At 34.1% G+C, this 13,778-nt stretch overlaps 1 protein-coding gene across 1 annotated transcript; it reads left to right on the top strand.

Annotated features, from left to right (window-relative positions):
* The first annotated feature begins 2,544 nt into the window (after positions 1 to 2,544).
* LOC132745940 (non-homologous end-joining factor 1-like) lies at positions 2,545 to 13,421 on the top strand. The gene is made up of 8 exons (XM_060734958.1): positions 2,545 to 2,817; positions 3,577 to 3,675; positions 5,475 to 5,594; positions 6,269 to 6,407; positions 7,698 to 7,759; positions 8,913 to 9,027; positions 10,882 to 11,081; positions 12,079 to 13,421. The coding sequence occupies exons 1-8, from the start codon at positions 2,620 to 2,622 to the stop codon at positions 12,178 to 12,180; spliced, it is 1,035 nt and encodes a 344-aa protein (XP_060590941.1). The 5' UTR covers positions 2,545 to 2,619; the 3' UTR covers positions 12,181 to 13,421.
* Positions 13,422 to 13,778: the final 357 nt, after the last annotated feature.

Below are 13,778 nucleotides of genomic sequence, written 5' to 3'. Positions count from 1 at the left end.
AATTAATATCATTTATCATTTTTGAGACACTACTGGTATAGTCATAATCATTAAAAATATATCTAGCAGCTGATCTTTGGACTTGTTCTATCTTATAAATTAAGTATTTCTGCCAAGGATGCCATAACATAGGTCTTATATGCAGTTTCCTTTATCTTTTTATTTTGGGTTTTAACATTTCTTCTAATGAATCTAAGTGAGTTATTTGCTTTAGATTTAATATTGTTTATATGTTTGGTTCATGAAAGGTCTTGACTAATAGTGACTCCAAAGTATTTTGCTTCTTTGGTTGAGTATAGTTGAATATTATGGAGGGTATAAGGAAATATTACAAGGTTTCCTTTTTTTTGTTATCCTGAGAACTTCACATTTATCAGGGTTGAACTCCGTGGACCAGTCTTTTTCATATTTCTAAAGCACGAAGGTCATCTTGGAGGGTTTGGGTATATTGTTTAGATCTGATGGTTAGGAAGACAACAGTATCATCTGCAAAGAGTCTAACCTTACATTTGACAGTATCCGGGAGGTCGTTTATATAAGGAAGGAAAAGGCAGGGACCTAATACCAAGCCTTGGGGGGACACCTGAGAGGACTGGTAGAATTCCTGATTTTTGACCTTCAACTTCAACTTGCTGGGAGCGTGACTTAATCCTACTTGAATAATGTTGAATCACCCTTGGGATATGTTGCCTGCTTTTTAAATTTGTCTTTTGACGTCTTATCTGTGATATGCAGGCTTCATAACCTCTGATCCCTTTTCAAAATTCCATTTTAATTAGTTCCGCCCATTGTTTTCTCGTTTAGGGCACACGCCTTTTATTACTTGGGGACCATACGCCGCTTTTCATGGAATGGCACGGAAGTGTCACATTAAAAGTTCCATGATAACCGCCGTATGAACACATTTGCAGTTGTTTCTAAATTCAAAATTTTACTATTTCATGTTTAAATGTTGAATTCTGCTTAAGCCGGTGCTAGGGGGCGTGGACGGTAACTTGCACTTTCCAGTACAGTCCATGAACAGGCTCAATCAAACCGAGCCTGCAACATTTTCAATTTTGTCGTGTTGGGCTCTCTTTAGGGATTCTGTATTTATCTATTTTAAGGAAGGAATGGACCCAATTTGTAACCTCGTGACTTATACCCAATCTTTCCAATTTACACACAAGTTTGTGATGGTCCACCTTATCAATTGCCTTACTGATATCCATAACTATGACATCAGTTTGTTGGCCACTTTCAAGATTGTCATGAAATTCCTGGGAGAAGCTTACTAGCTGGGACTGACAATTCCATTTTGATCTGAAGCCATGTTGATAGGGGCTAAGGATGTTGTGCTTATCATAAAAGGACATAATATTGGACACTAAGATGTGCTCCATCAATTTGGACGCTATGCATGTGATGGAGATTGGTCTATAATTGCTGAGTTTGCATTTTGGGCTTTTTTTGTAAACTGGAGCAATTATTGCATGCTTCCAGTCTTCTGGGACAATACCTGTTTTTAGTAAGATCTGGAAGATATGGGTTAGTATGGGAGTAACCTCTTGATGGAGCTCTTTTAGTAACCTAGGGGATATTTGGTCAGGTCCAGAAGCTTTATTTGGGTTTAGGTCTTTTAAAAGTTTCTTCACACCATCTTTCGATATAGACACTTCTGGCATAGATTGGTGGTGTTTTGGAATTAGCTTCTGTTTGCAAGCCAGGGATAAGCTAAGGAGCTGAGGCCGAGAGAAGACAGACTCAAACTGGGAGTTAAGGGTATTTGCTTTTGCAACTGGATCAGTAAATGTTTGACCTTCTGATTTGAGGGGACCCACACCGCAGCTTTCAGTTTTGTTACTTTTAACATATTGGTAGATTTTTTTATTTTCACATTCTGGGAGTCTTGTCTGAAAATGGCTGAGTCTAGGTATTGCCAGTATGCTTTCCTAGTTTCTCTTAGGATTTCACTTTTAAGTACTTTGAGCTTTTTGACCAAATGATTGATGGTGAGAACAAAGGTGGTTTAGTTCGTCCTTGAAGGAAATCCAGGCTTTGTTGGGATCAGTGTGGTGTGTTTCACTGTAGACCTTAGCATATTTACTTACATCATTTTTTTTAAACAATTCCAGTTTGCCTTATTATAACATTGGATTTACCTCTTTGATTGAAGTGGACGCCCTCTGTTAATTTTGATTTCATTGAAGACTATGTCATGATCTGAGGAGCCTAAGTGAGGTAGGGTTTTTGTACTATGTACATGGGAAGGCATGTTTGTGAGGAACAGGTCAAGGACGTTGTTACCTGGATGTTGCATTTGCTGTAGGTTTAAGCTAATGAGGTAAAGAGTAAAAGAAGCCAAATATATATTTCATCTTGATACCAAAAATAATATAGGATTTTGAAAAATAAAAATGATAGAATTTAAGGGGCTTAATGGGCCTTTAATAAAATTAAATACAAAAACAAAGAAAATACGGCATATTTAGTACTTTAAAACCCAAAAACATATTGATACGGAACAATAAAGTTTTTAGCCATTCAATATAATGATTTTCGGAATACCTCGGTTTGTTTACTACCGGAAGCGATCACTTTCAATTTCATATCGTTTAAAAAGCAGAAAGAACTGAAGAAATGACGACAGAAGTTGAATGGAGAAGGAGATGGAAACCAGATTTAGATGCATTTCCATGGCAACCAATTAGAGTTGATGGCAACACTTATCTTTTGAAATATATGTTCACAACCGACAGTTATAAAGTGTTGTTAACTGACTTGACAAATTTTTGGCATGAAGAGTTAGAAGACCAGAGTTTACAAAAAAGAATAAAGGTTGACACCAGGAATTATTTTGATGTTTCGTCAACCTGTCATTTCCTCAAATTATTAATGAACTTTCTGTTCAAAATGGGTAGTCATAATCAGGGATTTCCCCCATTTTTATAGGGCCCATTGGCGAATTAGTAACGATTCGCCACACTAACATGACTAACGATTCGCCACATAACGATTCGCCACAAAGTAATAACGATTCTCCACAGTTAAATAACGATTCGCCACAGCATGATAATAACAATGATTTTCTTTAGTAATCAACAAACTGTTTTCTTTTTTTTAATAATTTAATAATGTTTCTTAATACAAGTAATATGAAGTTAAGGCCCCCATCGCGGATTTTCAATTTATCAAAGTAAAACGATTACATGAGTCCATTTATAAGAAAGTAATTATATGTTGAAATAAATATTGAATTAATCTTTCCTTTTTTGTAAAATACTGTGTGATGTCCCCCTTATTTAAGTGTAGGGCCACCTTTACTTTGAAAAAGTACTGACTGCTGTATCTTACGGTCTTCAGCTTATACGATGGCACAAAATACCCAAATATAGCATAGCAATATCCATTTTTTAAAATAAAATATAGATTATAATGGGAAAATGAATTAATATTTATAAAATAATATGACTGAGCCGGCTATAACTTTCATTCATTCCGTTGAAATGTGCAGTTCAGATGTTTAAATTTAGCCCCCCCTGCTTATTTTACTTATGTTGTTTTTCCCCTTCAAAAATTGTCGTTTTCTCCCTTCAGAAATTGAATCCAGGGATTGAAGCACCAGTAACAAGAATTTTGGACCAAATTAAAAGTGTACTTGATAAAACCCAGGATGATCCAAATACCTCTATAAAGGTAAAGTTTAAACTTTAAAAGTGTTAGTCTACTTTTTCATCCTATGAGAATGCTGATATTTGCAAAAATTCTGACAGTCTTTGCACATAGACTGGCACATAGACTGTCCTCACTAGTGTCTTTTTACACTTAGATGTATTTAAATGTTGCATCTTTCTAAAGAAAAAAATAGGATAGGGACTTTTTTAATTAGATGCTAATGAGAAAAAAATAAACGTTTTAAACAGCTTCAGTCACTCTCTTTGTTCTTTTTGAGCTGTTCTAATCATTTAATCTTTTCTTATTAACTTTCACATTATTTTTCAATATCATCAACAAAATTCAAAGCTTCAAATGGAAACCATTTGAATCAAATATAGACCTAACTCTTTATGAATAATTAAGGCATTCTTTTCTGTTTGAGTTACCTTTGGTTCAAGAAGGTATTCACAATGTCCTTTATAATGTAAAATTCCAAATAATGAATTCCCAGTATATCTTTTTTTTGTAATAATGTTGTTTTCTCCCCAAAGAGTAAAAACTTTTAACGATATGACTTTTTTGCTCAAACTGAAAAATGTATTAATAAATGTATGTGTATTTATAAAGGTAATTTTTATACTGTTATGTAGTCTTATTAATTATATACACATGTAGATTATTTCAAACTATCACAGTGCTTTCTGCTTGATTTACAATTGTTAACTTCTAAATCGGAGATGGTGGTGTGGCCGAGTGGTTAACTATGGAGGGCATTCGTTGCCAAAAGGAACAAGCTACATGTCTGGAATTTTGGCAACAAACGCCCTCCATAGTTATCACATCAGACTTGTAATCTAAGGATTGCTAACCGCATGGGTTCAAACCCTGTCAGGGGCAGGCCATTGTTTCCTTGAGCAAGAAACTTTACATTGCTATTAAGTACTGTTTGGTTCCAGGAACGGAATAGACAGTGTTTCAATAAGCTTATAGCTTCCAGCACAATCAAACTAAAATAAATTTGTATAAACTAAACTATAAACTAAATAGGAGATATATGGTAATAGTGTTTCTGTGATCATCATTATACATTGTAAACCTGCTAACTGCAAAATATCACCAATGAAAGGTGTCCAGATTGATAGATCCTTACTCTGACCTTTCATTTGAATAACAAAAGATTTAACCACAAACATTAACATGTGCTCTTTTGTTAAAAAATATGTTGTGGTGAAATTCTTATTGTATTCACTAATCTGATAATTAGAACAAGACAGGTCAGGGATCTATGCATTGGTGTAAATATTTAGAATAAAGGTCAAACAGCTTGATAGTTGGGCATTCAATAGCTGTATAATTCTCAGTGAAGAAAGTTTGCTGTACAATCTTCACAGGAGTGGTGAGAATACACCTGCTTATTCATTCTTTTCCTGTTTATAAGTAAAACAAGATTACTTATACTGTAAAAGAATTTGAGTGTCTTTTTATGTTGAGATAAAGTGCTAATATCATAATGAAAAGTCCCTAAACCTGCTAAATTTGTAAAATGGAACAGTCCATTTAGAGTTCGAAGGGTTTAAGTATCAAAATACAAAATTTGAGCTAAACACAGACCAGTCACACTGCACGGATGGCCTGGCTCAATACTAGTAGCAAAAGTTTGTCAATTTTGGTTCTAGCAGGTTACAGGTTAATTCTGTTTGATAAAAAAAGATTTGGCCGGACGGCAATATTTTCACACTAACACTACAGCTGAAAAAAGGCCCTATTCCCAAACCAAAATAATTAAGTTTTTTCCTTTCAAAAAGATGAATTATGATAATAAATTACGTGTATTACAGCTGTCATTCAAGCGTGAAGCTGATTCTGATGAAAGGAAGGTGATGCTTGTTTTACACTCGGAACTCGCTGGAATGCCATTTCTGTGGAACTTCCAATGTAAACCAGCTGATAAATCTATGGTAAGGAAAGTTTTCCATGTGAAGGAAATAACAAAACATGTGCATGTTTTTTTCCAACTTATCATGAGGAAGACCAGCAGGTTTGAATTTGTTCTTGAATTTAGCGAAATGTTACAGTTTGCAATGTTTATCTTTGATTTATGAGTATTTATCCAGTTTAAGCATTTCTTCACCATACTTGATCAGTACTTGTATTTTAATGATAAAAATTAAAATTTACCTGCTGCAACCAGAAGTAATTAACCTTTGAGTAATACCAGCCTGCACTTCTGTGCACTTTCTCTAGGCTCTATACTGTTGGCTTAAACATATTGTATTCGTCACATGAGCATATATACATACATGATATTTACAATCAATACAAAAAAAGGATTAGACTGGAAGCACCTTAATGCTCAATGAAGTCTTGTAATTTGTTGGTATCTCTATTTTTGTATTCCCCTTCAAACTTCAAATGGACTATTTCTAATTTAGAGCTACACAGAGTAGAGTATGACTGTGTTAAACAAATAGATGTCAGTAATGTCAAATTATCAGTATAGGATTTCTGTAATACTAAGGTATGATAAAGCATCAAAGTGACGTTTTACATGTACATACTATGCTAAAGTTTGAACCAATTTACATTCATAACATTATTTTTGAAGTACAAATTTGCTTAAAATACATATCAGGGCACAGAACATTTGATACTACCTCTCATGGCAATGGTTGGTGAACTTACTCGCAGGCAGCAAGAACTTGTCAAGATCATTCAGGCAAAAGATAAGCAAATTGATGATTATAAGTCACAAGGGGCCAAATGTTCAAGAAGTGAGTAAAATATCTTTTTTTATATCCTGTGGTTTTTAGCTCGACTTTTCTATGAAAAGGGGAGCTATCCTACTCGCCCCGGCGTCGGCGTCGGCGTCGGCGTCGGCGTCGGCGTCACACCTTGGTTAAGTTTTTCGTACCACCCCACTTTATTTCAGAAGTATTACAAGTATGGCTTTGAAACTTACCATACTTGTTCACCATCATAACCTCCATCTACAGACAAGAGTACATAACTCTGTCAAGGTTTTTGACAGAATTATGGCCCTTTTTTGACTTAGAAAGTGTATTGAGCTTGGTTAAGTTTTTTGTACCACCTCACTTTATTTCAAAAGCATTGGAGGTATTGCTTTGAAACTGACCATACTTGTTTACCATCACCACCTTCATCAACAGACAAGAGGACATAACTCTGTCAAGGTTTTTGACAGAATTATGCCCCTTTTTGACTTAGAAAATACATTGAATATGGGTAAAATCCACTTATTGCCTTAACCCTTTGAGATATTGCTTTGAAACTTTTAATGCTATTTCACATCATTACCCCCATCTGTACGCAAGAGAAGGTAACTCTGTCAAGGATTTGTTTTAAAAATTAAGGCCTTTTATCGACTTAGAATCTTGGTTAAGTTTTTAGTACCAGTCCACTTTTTGACTGAACTGTTTGAGATATTAATTTGAAAGTTGGAATACTTGTTTACAATCATGATTCCCAAACATGTCCAGGAGAAGGTAATTCTGTCAAAGATTTTATTTGAATTATGGCCCTTAACTGTCAATGTTTTGTATTATAGGCAAGCACTAAAAAACTTAAAAAATCTAAAAAAATTCATTCCTATCCACTTGTTCACTTTACCATAAATTATGTCATATAAACATTGCTGTAATATTCAAGGGTATCAAACAACTAGTTCACTTTAAAAATACAGAGATTCTTGTATTGCCTTTTACTGCAAAAACTTTTTTTATTGGCAAGCAATAAAAAAGTCGAGCGCGCTGTCTTACGGACAGCTCTTGTTATAGTTACCAGTTTGCCCTTAAAATTGTAATACAGTTTTTATTAACAAGAATACTAGGAATGAAATATTGACTGCCAATAGAGACACGAAATATCCAATCTAAGAAATCTGTTTTGCTGTAACTTTGTAAAGCCTGGCTAATGCCTTGAATATTTACCTTTATGACACCTGTGTCTGTTTGTCTTGGTAGCCAGTGTAATATACTTATATTATTTCAGTGGTTTGTTCAATGAAGTTACATCTAACATGAATTATTTTATTACAATTACAGAGCATATCGAGACACCAAACTTTGTGGAGACTGCATTTGAGATGAACATGATGACCTCAAAGGTAAAATGAGCCGGGCCATGACAAAACCAACAAAATGCGTTTGCGACCAGCATGGATCCTGATCAGACTGCGTGGATGCGCAGGCTGATCCGGATCCATGCTGTTTGCTTACAAACCCTATAACAAGTAGAGAAACTTAACATAATGTTATATGTTCCTTGACCTTTCTGTAATGGAAACAGATCAGCTTTTGCTGCCAGTATAGAGCCACGCTAACCTGCACATTGGTGCAGTCTTACCAGGCTCTAAGCTGTTGGTAGCTATGCTTTATATTGAAACCCCCGCCCTCAAACATTGAATGGACTGACCCGACTACAAAACTTGGCATATCCATTACACAAATAGATAAGCTTGTATGTGCTATAGTAAATTACTGTAATTTCTATGCCCTTCAGATTTCTTTAACAAGGAGAGTATATGTGTATGAGTACTTAAATACTTAGCATGCTAAAGAACCATTGCATTGTTTAATGACAAAATAGAAATTGATTTTACAGAGAAAAAATGTTATTTAATTGTATCATGTAAAGATTTTATAATAATTCACAATGTTATTTACAAATATTTGATGTTTAATTTGGTGCATTTTCAAAATGGCACCATTTTCTGAACGAGCAATCTATGTTTTTCAGCAGATCATGGTTTGATATTAATTGAAATAGTTATCTTTTTTTCACATGTTTAATGATTTTTAAAGAACATCATGTTGTTAGAATTTTTATTTTTGCTGTTGTATTTAATTTTCTCACTTTTCTTGAACTCTTACAAAATTTTGGTATAGCAAACTATACCGAGTTATACCGAGACATGTTTAATGGTAGCGAGAAGGGTTTGCATAGCCCATTTCCAGACAATTCTATTTGAAAGACCCTTGCCAGATGTTGACCATAAATTGGCCATTTTGAAATCATTACATCATCATTTAAAATCATCTTTAATACATGTAGATTATATAATATTATATGTATACATACAGAGAAAATATATGTTAAAAGGTCATTAAATACATTTACAAATTATTATTTATACAAAAGATTATTATTAACAGAAAAGATTTTTATTAACACAAAAGATTTTTATTTAAATACAAGATGATTATTTATTTACATACAAGATGATTATTTATTTACACATAAAAGATGATTACTTGCAGGGATTTGTGGAGCAGATGAAGGACATAGAGTTGAAAACGTTTGACATCAAATCTCAGGATCTTTACAGGCAGATTATGAGCAAGAGGGCATGGGTGAACAAATCTCCAACAAAAGGTAGTGATTGTGTTATTAATTTCTTCTTTATAATCAGGCCATTGTTTTTTCATGTGTTGAAGCTATCTGGCTACCTTACGGAACATTGATGGTTCTTGGTACCTGCTTGTGCATGAAGTTAAATAAGAACTAGATCCATTTATTCATATATGTCTTTATTATGATGTACAATGACCACGGTCATTCTGAAATGAGCATAAAACATATTAAAGATAAATGACTAAGCTAATGTTAATTGAACAGTGATTATAATCCTCTAGAGATAATGCACAGAGGGGCACCTGAGGTCTGTCCCCACCAGTAAAGCTGGAAAGTTGTTGTTGAATTTTACAGTGTTGGTGCAACTTAAAGAATATAATGCTATATCTTAGAGAATATATTCTATAAAATTTAAAACATCAAAGAATCAACAGTAAAACTATATTGGTTCAATAATCTTATGGTTGATTCTTGAAAGAGTTGAACATAGTTAAATATTTCTGTTATTTAACACATGTTTCGGAACAACATATGAGCTGCGCCATGACAAAACCGACATAGTGCATTTGCGGCCAACATGGATCCAGACCAGCCGGCGCATTCGCGCAGTCTGATAAGAATCCATGCTGTTCGCTATCAGTTTCTCTACTTGTTATAGGGTTTGTAAGCGACCAGCATGGATCCTGATCAGACTGCGCAAGCTGGTCTGGTCCATGCTGGTCGCAAACGTATTATGTTGGTTTGTCATGGCACGGCTCATATTATTCTGCTATTTACAGTGGCAGTGATTTTGTGTATGCACGAAGGCTCTTTACTGCCATACAAATTTTATACTAGCATTATTAATTTTAGCTGGAATAAATAGAGCTATTGTAGTCACCTGAGCGTCGGCGTCGGTGTCGGCGTAATCACTTATGGTAAAGTTTTTGTAATACCTCTAATATTTTCAAAGTCCATGGACATATGGCTTTGAAACTTTGCACACTTGTTCACCATCATGACCCCAACCTGTAGACAGGAGGAGGTAACTCTATAAAGCATTACAATTTATATTAGAATTTACATTTAAGTTTGCATACCACCCCAGATATTTTCATATTCTATTGACATCTGGCTTTGAAACAAGTTGAAATTTTATACTTTTCTTTGAAAGTATAAAAGGACTCTCTTCAAGGCCTATAACTGTAACATGGATTTAAAGACAAATTTTGCCCTGACGATAACTTAGAAAATTTTACATTATTAAGGCTTTTTTACTATCAAGCACTAAGAATAGTCAAGCATTACTGTCCTACCGACAGCTCTTGTTTTAAATTCAAATTCAAACATCAATTTTTACAGCAGATATATAGCTTTATACACTTCAAGACCCAACCAAATTCCAGATTTATTATTTTAATTGTGAAAAACAACCAAAAATGCAAAGTTTTTCACTTAAATTGGGCTAAGAATAGCACACAAATAAGATTTTCAATTTTTGAGTCTATTACTACTTTACTACCAATACATACATGTATTTGCATTTCTTCTTGTTTTCAGTACTCCAGCTGATCTTATAATGAAGAATGAAATTTTTTTATGTTTTTAGGTTCTTAAACTGCAGTGGAGTTCATTGAATTAATTAGTAGTGTAAACTATTTATTTGAATATGTTTTGTAAACTTCCATCATGCCTGTTTTAGTCCTCACGTGTATAACACATTAAAAGAATTAATGCTCAGTGGCCTCTGAAAATGAAATTTTGGGTTCAAGCCGAAGGGGGAGAAGTGACTACTTTCTTCAAACAAAATAGAGAGATATTTGCACAAGCCATGTTTGACAATAAACATATTTTGAATATATACAGTATATTTATTTAATGAATAATTTATTTAAGCAACATCAGAAGATGAAAGTCTGCTAGATGACATGAGTAGTGCTGATGATAACCGCAGGACATCTACAGGTCAATCCTGGGGCAACTCACGTCTTCCACCGTCCCTTCAGCAATCAAAGTCGCCCACAAAATCACCGAAGAAAACACCAAGTCCATCGAAATCATCAAACAACTCTACACCAGAGGCCTCTCCTGTAAAGGTACATTTTAGCTCGGCTGTTCGAGGAATAGTTGTGTCAACGTAACACTTTTGTTTTATGCGCAACTTCTTCTCCATCATATGTCATTAGCTTTTGAAAAATATTTGCTTGAAAGTTGATGCACTTATTTGTAATTGTTATAGGAGGCCACTATCCAAGGCCTATACGTCAAGTATGAATTTTGACAGAATTATAGCCCTTTGTGAACTTCTTGGTTAAAGTTTTGCATGTAGTATCAATCTTCATAACTGTCGAAGATATCCATTTAGACCTAACTCATGTCTTCAAGATCATAATTAGAGTCTCTATTCAAGGCACATAACTCTGGCTTGGATTTTGACAGAGTTATGGCCCTTTTGAATTAAAGAAAATTCTTGGTTTAAATTTTTGCATGCAACACAAATCTTAAAAAACTGATAAAAGTACTTACTTGAATTTTAATACATTTCTAAGTGACCATAACTTGTCTTTGAGATTATACAGCTAGTAGCTAGTACACTGTCCTGCTATTTTAATTGAAAACTGTCACATGATTTTATTCAAGCTGTTTAGATCATAGCTTGTTTGCTTGCATGGTGTTTTATGGTTAAAAAAAGGGAGTGTTGGTATGGCCTCCATAAATGATGTTCCTAAAGTAATATAGCACAACTTACCACATTACTGTTTGCTGTCTCCCATTGTGTCTAACGGCTTGCTTGCCTTTAAGGGTTGAGGCATCAGAATTGCAACCACCGTTTATCCCTGCGTGATCGTAAAAGGGGACTAAATGGGTTTGAATTACTGAAGTCTATGCATCTCTTAGCTTCAGCTGATGAGGTGGTTTTGGCGATGCTTTAGGTAGGAACACGCAGGGTTTGCCAAAATTATCTTTCCTGTTCTGGTGCCATATTGCCATAATAGTTGATGCAGAAAAAATACTGTTTGCCATTATATTCTTGTAGTAGCACTAGAAAAAACAGATTGAAAGGGTTCAAAGTACAAACATTTTACATTCCAGGACACAGAATTGTTAAGACGGCAGGCACTAGAAAGGAAGTTAGAATTAGAAGAAAGTAAAAAGAAGGAAAAATCGAAGAAAAAGAAAAAAATTGGATTTTAGTGATCACAGTTGAAAACATTTCAGTTTTATTTATGAACTTTGCATAATATGCAATATTTGGTTTCCTTCCCTTAATCTGCTGGAGACTCAAACTGACTAGCCTTTGCCACCAGTCTGGAGCCAGGTAGTCCTGCACATCTGTGTAGTCTGACCACACTCTATACTGATGGTTTACAAACTTTAGATTTTTGATCTTGATACCCCTAAAATTGATAATGTAAAGGTCCAAAAATGGTGGCTGGACTAGTCCATTTTAAGAAATTTGGCAGGGTAAGGGCTAAAACATTTTCAACATGATATTTTGTTGATGTTTCATCTGATATATCAAGAATGTATATTATGGACTAAGTAAAAACAATGAGCAATAGCGGCATTTAATACTTAAGTATTTGATGTGGCAATATTTCCACAATCATGTTTATAAAATACATGAAATTTTTTGTAGTTGACCTTAATGATTTAGCAGTAATATAAATTGTTATTTGAGCCACGCCATGACAAAACCAACAAAATGGGTTTGCGACCAGCATGGATCCAGACCAGCCTGCGCATCCGCGCAGTCTGATCAGGATCCATGCTGTTCGTTTACAAACCCTATAACAAGTAGAGAAACTGATAGCGAACAGCATGGATCCTGATCAGACTGAGCGAATGCGCAGGCTGGTCTGGATCCATGCTGGTTGCAAACCCATTATGTTGGTTTTGTCATGGCGCGGCTCATATATTAATGAAAAAAAGGTCAGCAATAGTTGCTAAGATATTTGAAGTGGTTGATTGATTCTTGTGAAATATACATGTACAGGTTTATTAAAAAGAAAATGGCATCAGAAGCTATTATCATAATAAAATGATAATTCCTGTGCAAAATAAAGTATTTTATTCGTAATAATTATGAATAAAATATTTGATATCACTGATGATTTATCACTTCATTTTAATTTTCTTGTTCTAGAGAAAAATTATTAGTATTAGTTGCTATTATCAATGAATTATTTTATGCCACAGATGAAATATCATTTTGTGTAAAATTATCAAGATGAAGTGAAAAAATATTAGCATTAATTGCTATTATGAATAAATTATTTGATGTCACTGATGAAATATCATTTTATGTAAATTATCTAGATATAGTATTAAGATGTTAGCATTAATTGGTATTATGAATAAAAAACATGATGACACTGATAATTTATCATTTCATGTACATGTAATTTGAATACCTAGTAAATTATTGAAACAGACAGGTTTTTTCTATAGTTTAGTTTGTCCAGTGAGTGATTCTCTTGTGCTTATAACCATGAATGTTGTCTTCTCATGCATCCTTTGTTGTTTTATTTAGGAAATAGATCCTGATTTTGAGTAATCAGTGGCCTGTTGATCATTGCTTTTTGATAATTTGTCTCTTTATGATTAATACTCTGGAAGACATTGCCTCCTTAATCATTGGCCTCTTGATCAGTGCTTTTTGACCATTTGTCTCTTTATGATTACTCTGTAAGACAATGACTTCGTAATCATTTATCTCTTTTATGATTTTTTGTAAAACATTGCCTTCTTAATCAATGGCCTCTTGATCATTAGTTAATGACCATGTGTTT

This window comes from Ruditapes philippinarum, unplaced genomic scaffold, assembly GCF_026571515.1.
Source record: "Ruditapes philippinarum isolate M1 unplaced genomic scaffold, ASM2657151v2 ctg878_1_1_1_1, whole genome shotgun sequence".
NCBI classification, from domain to species: Eukaryota; Metazoa; Mollusca; class Bivalvia; order Venerida; family Veneridae; genus Ruditapes; species Ruditapes philippinarum.
The sequence above is the reverse complement of the archived record's forward strand: the minus strand, read 5'-3'. Positions and strand labels throughout refer to the sequence as shown.

Excerpts from the sequence above, each read along its gene's own strand:
- LOC132745940 (XM_060734958.1), top strand. The coding sequence starts at position 2,620 with ATGACGACAGAAGTTGAATGGAGAAGGAGATGGAAACCAGATTTAGAT. Across the intron at positions 3,676-5,474 it reads ATCCAAATACCTCTATAAAG|CTGTCATTCAAGCGTGAAGC; the intron begins GTAAAGTTTAAA and ends CGTGTATTACAG. Across the intron at positions 7,760-8,912 it reads TGAACATGATGACCTCAAAG|GGATTTGTGGAGCAGATGAA; the intron begins GTAAAATGAGCC and ends GATTACTTGCAG.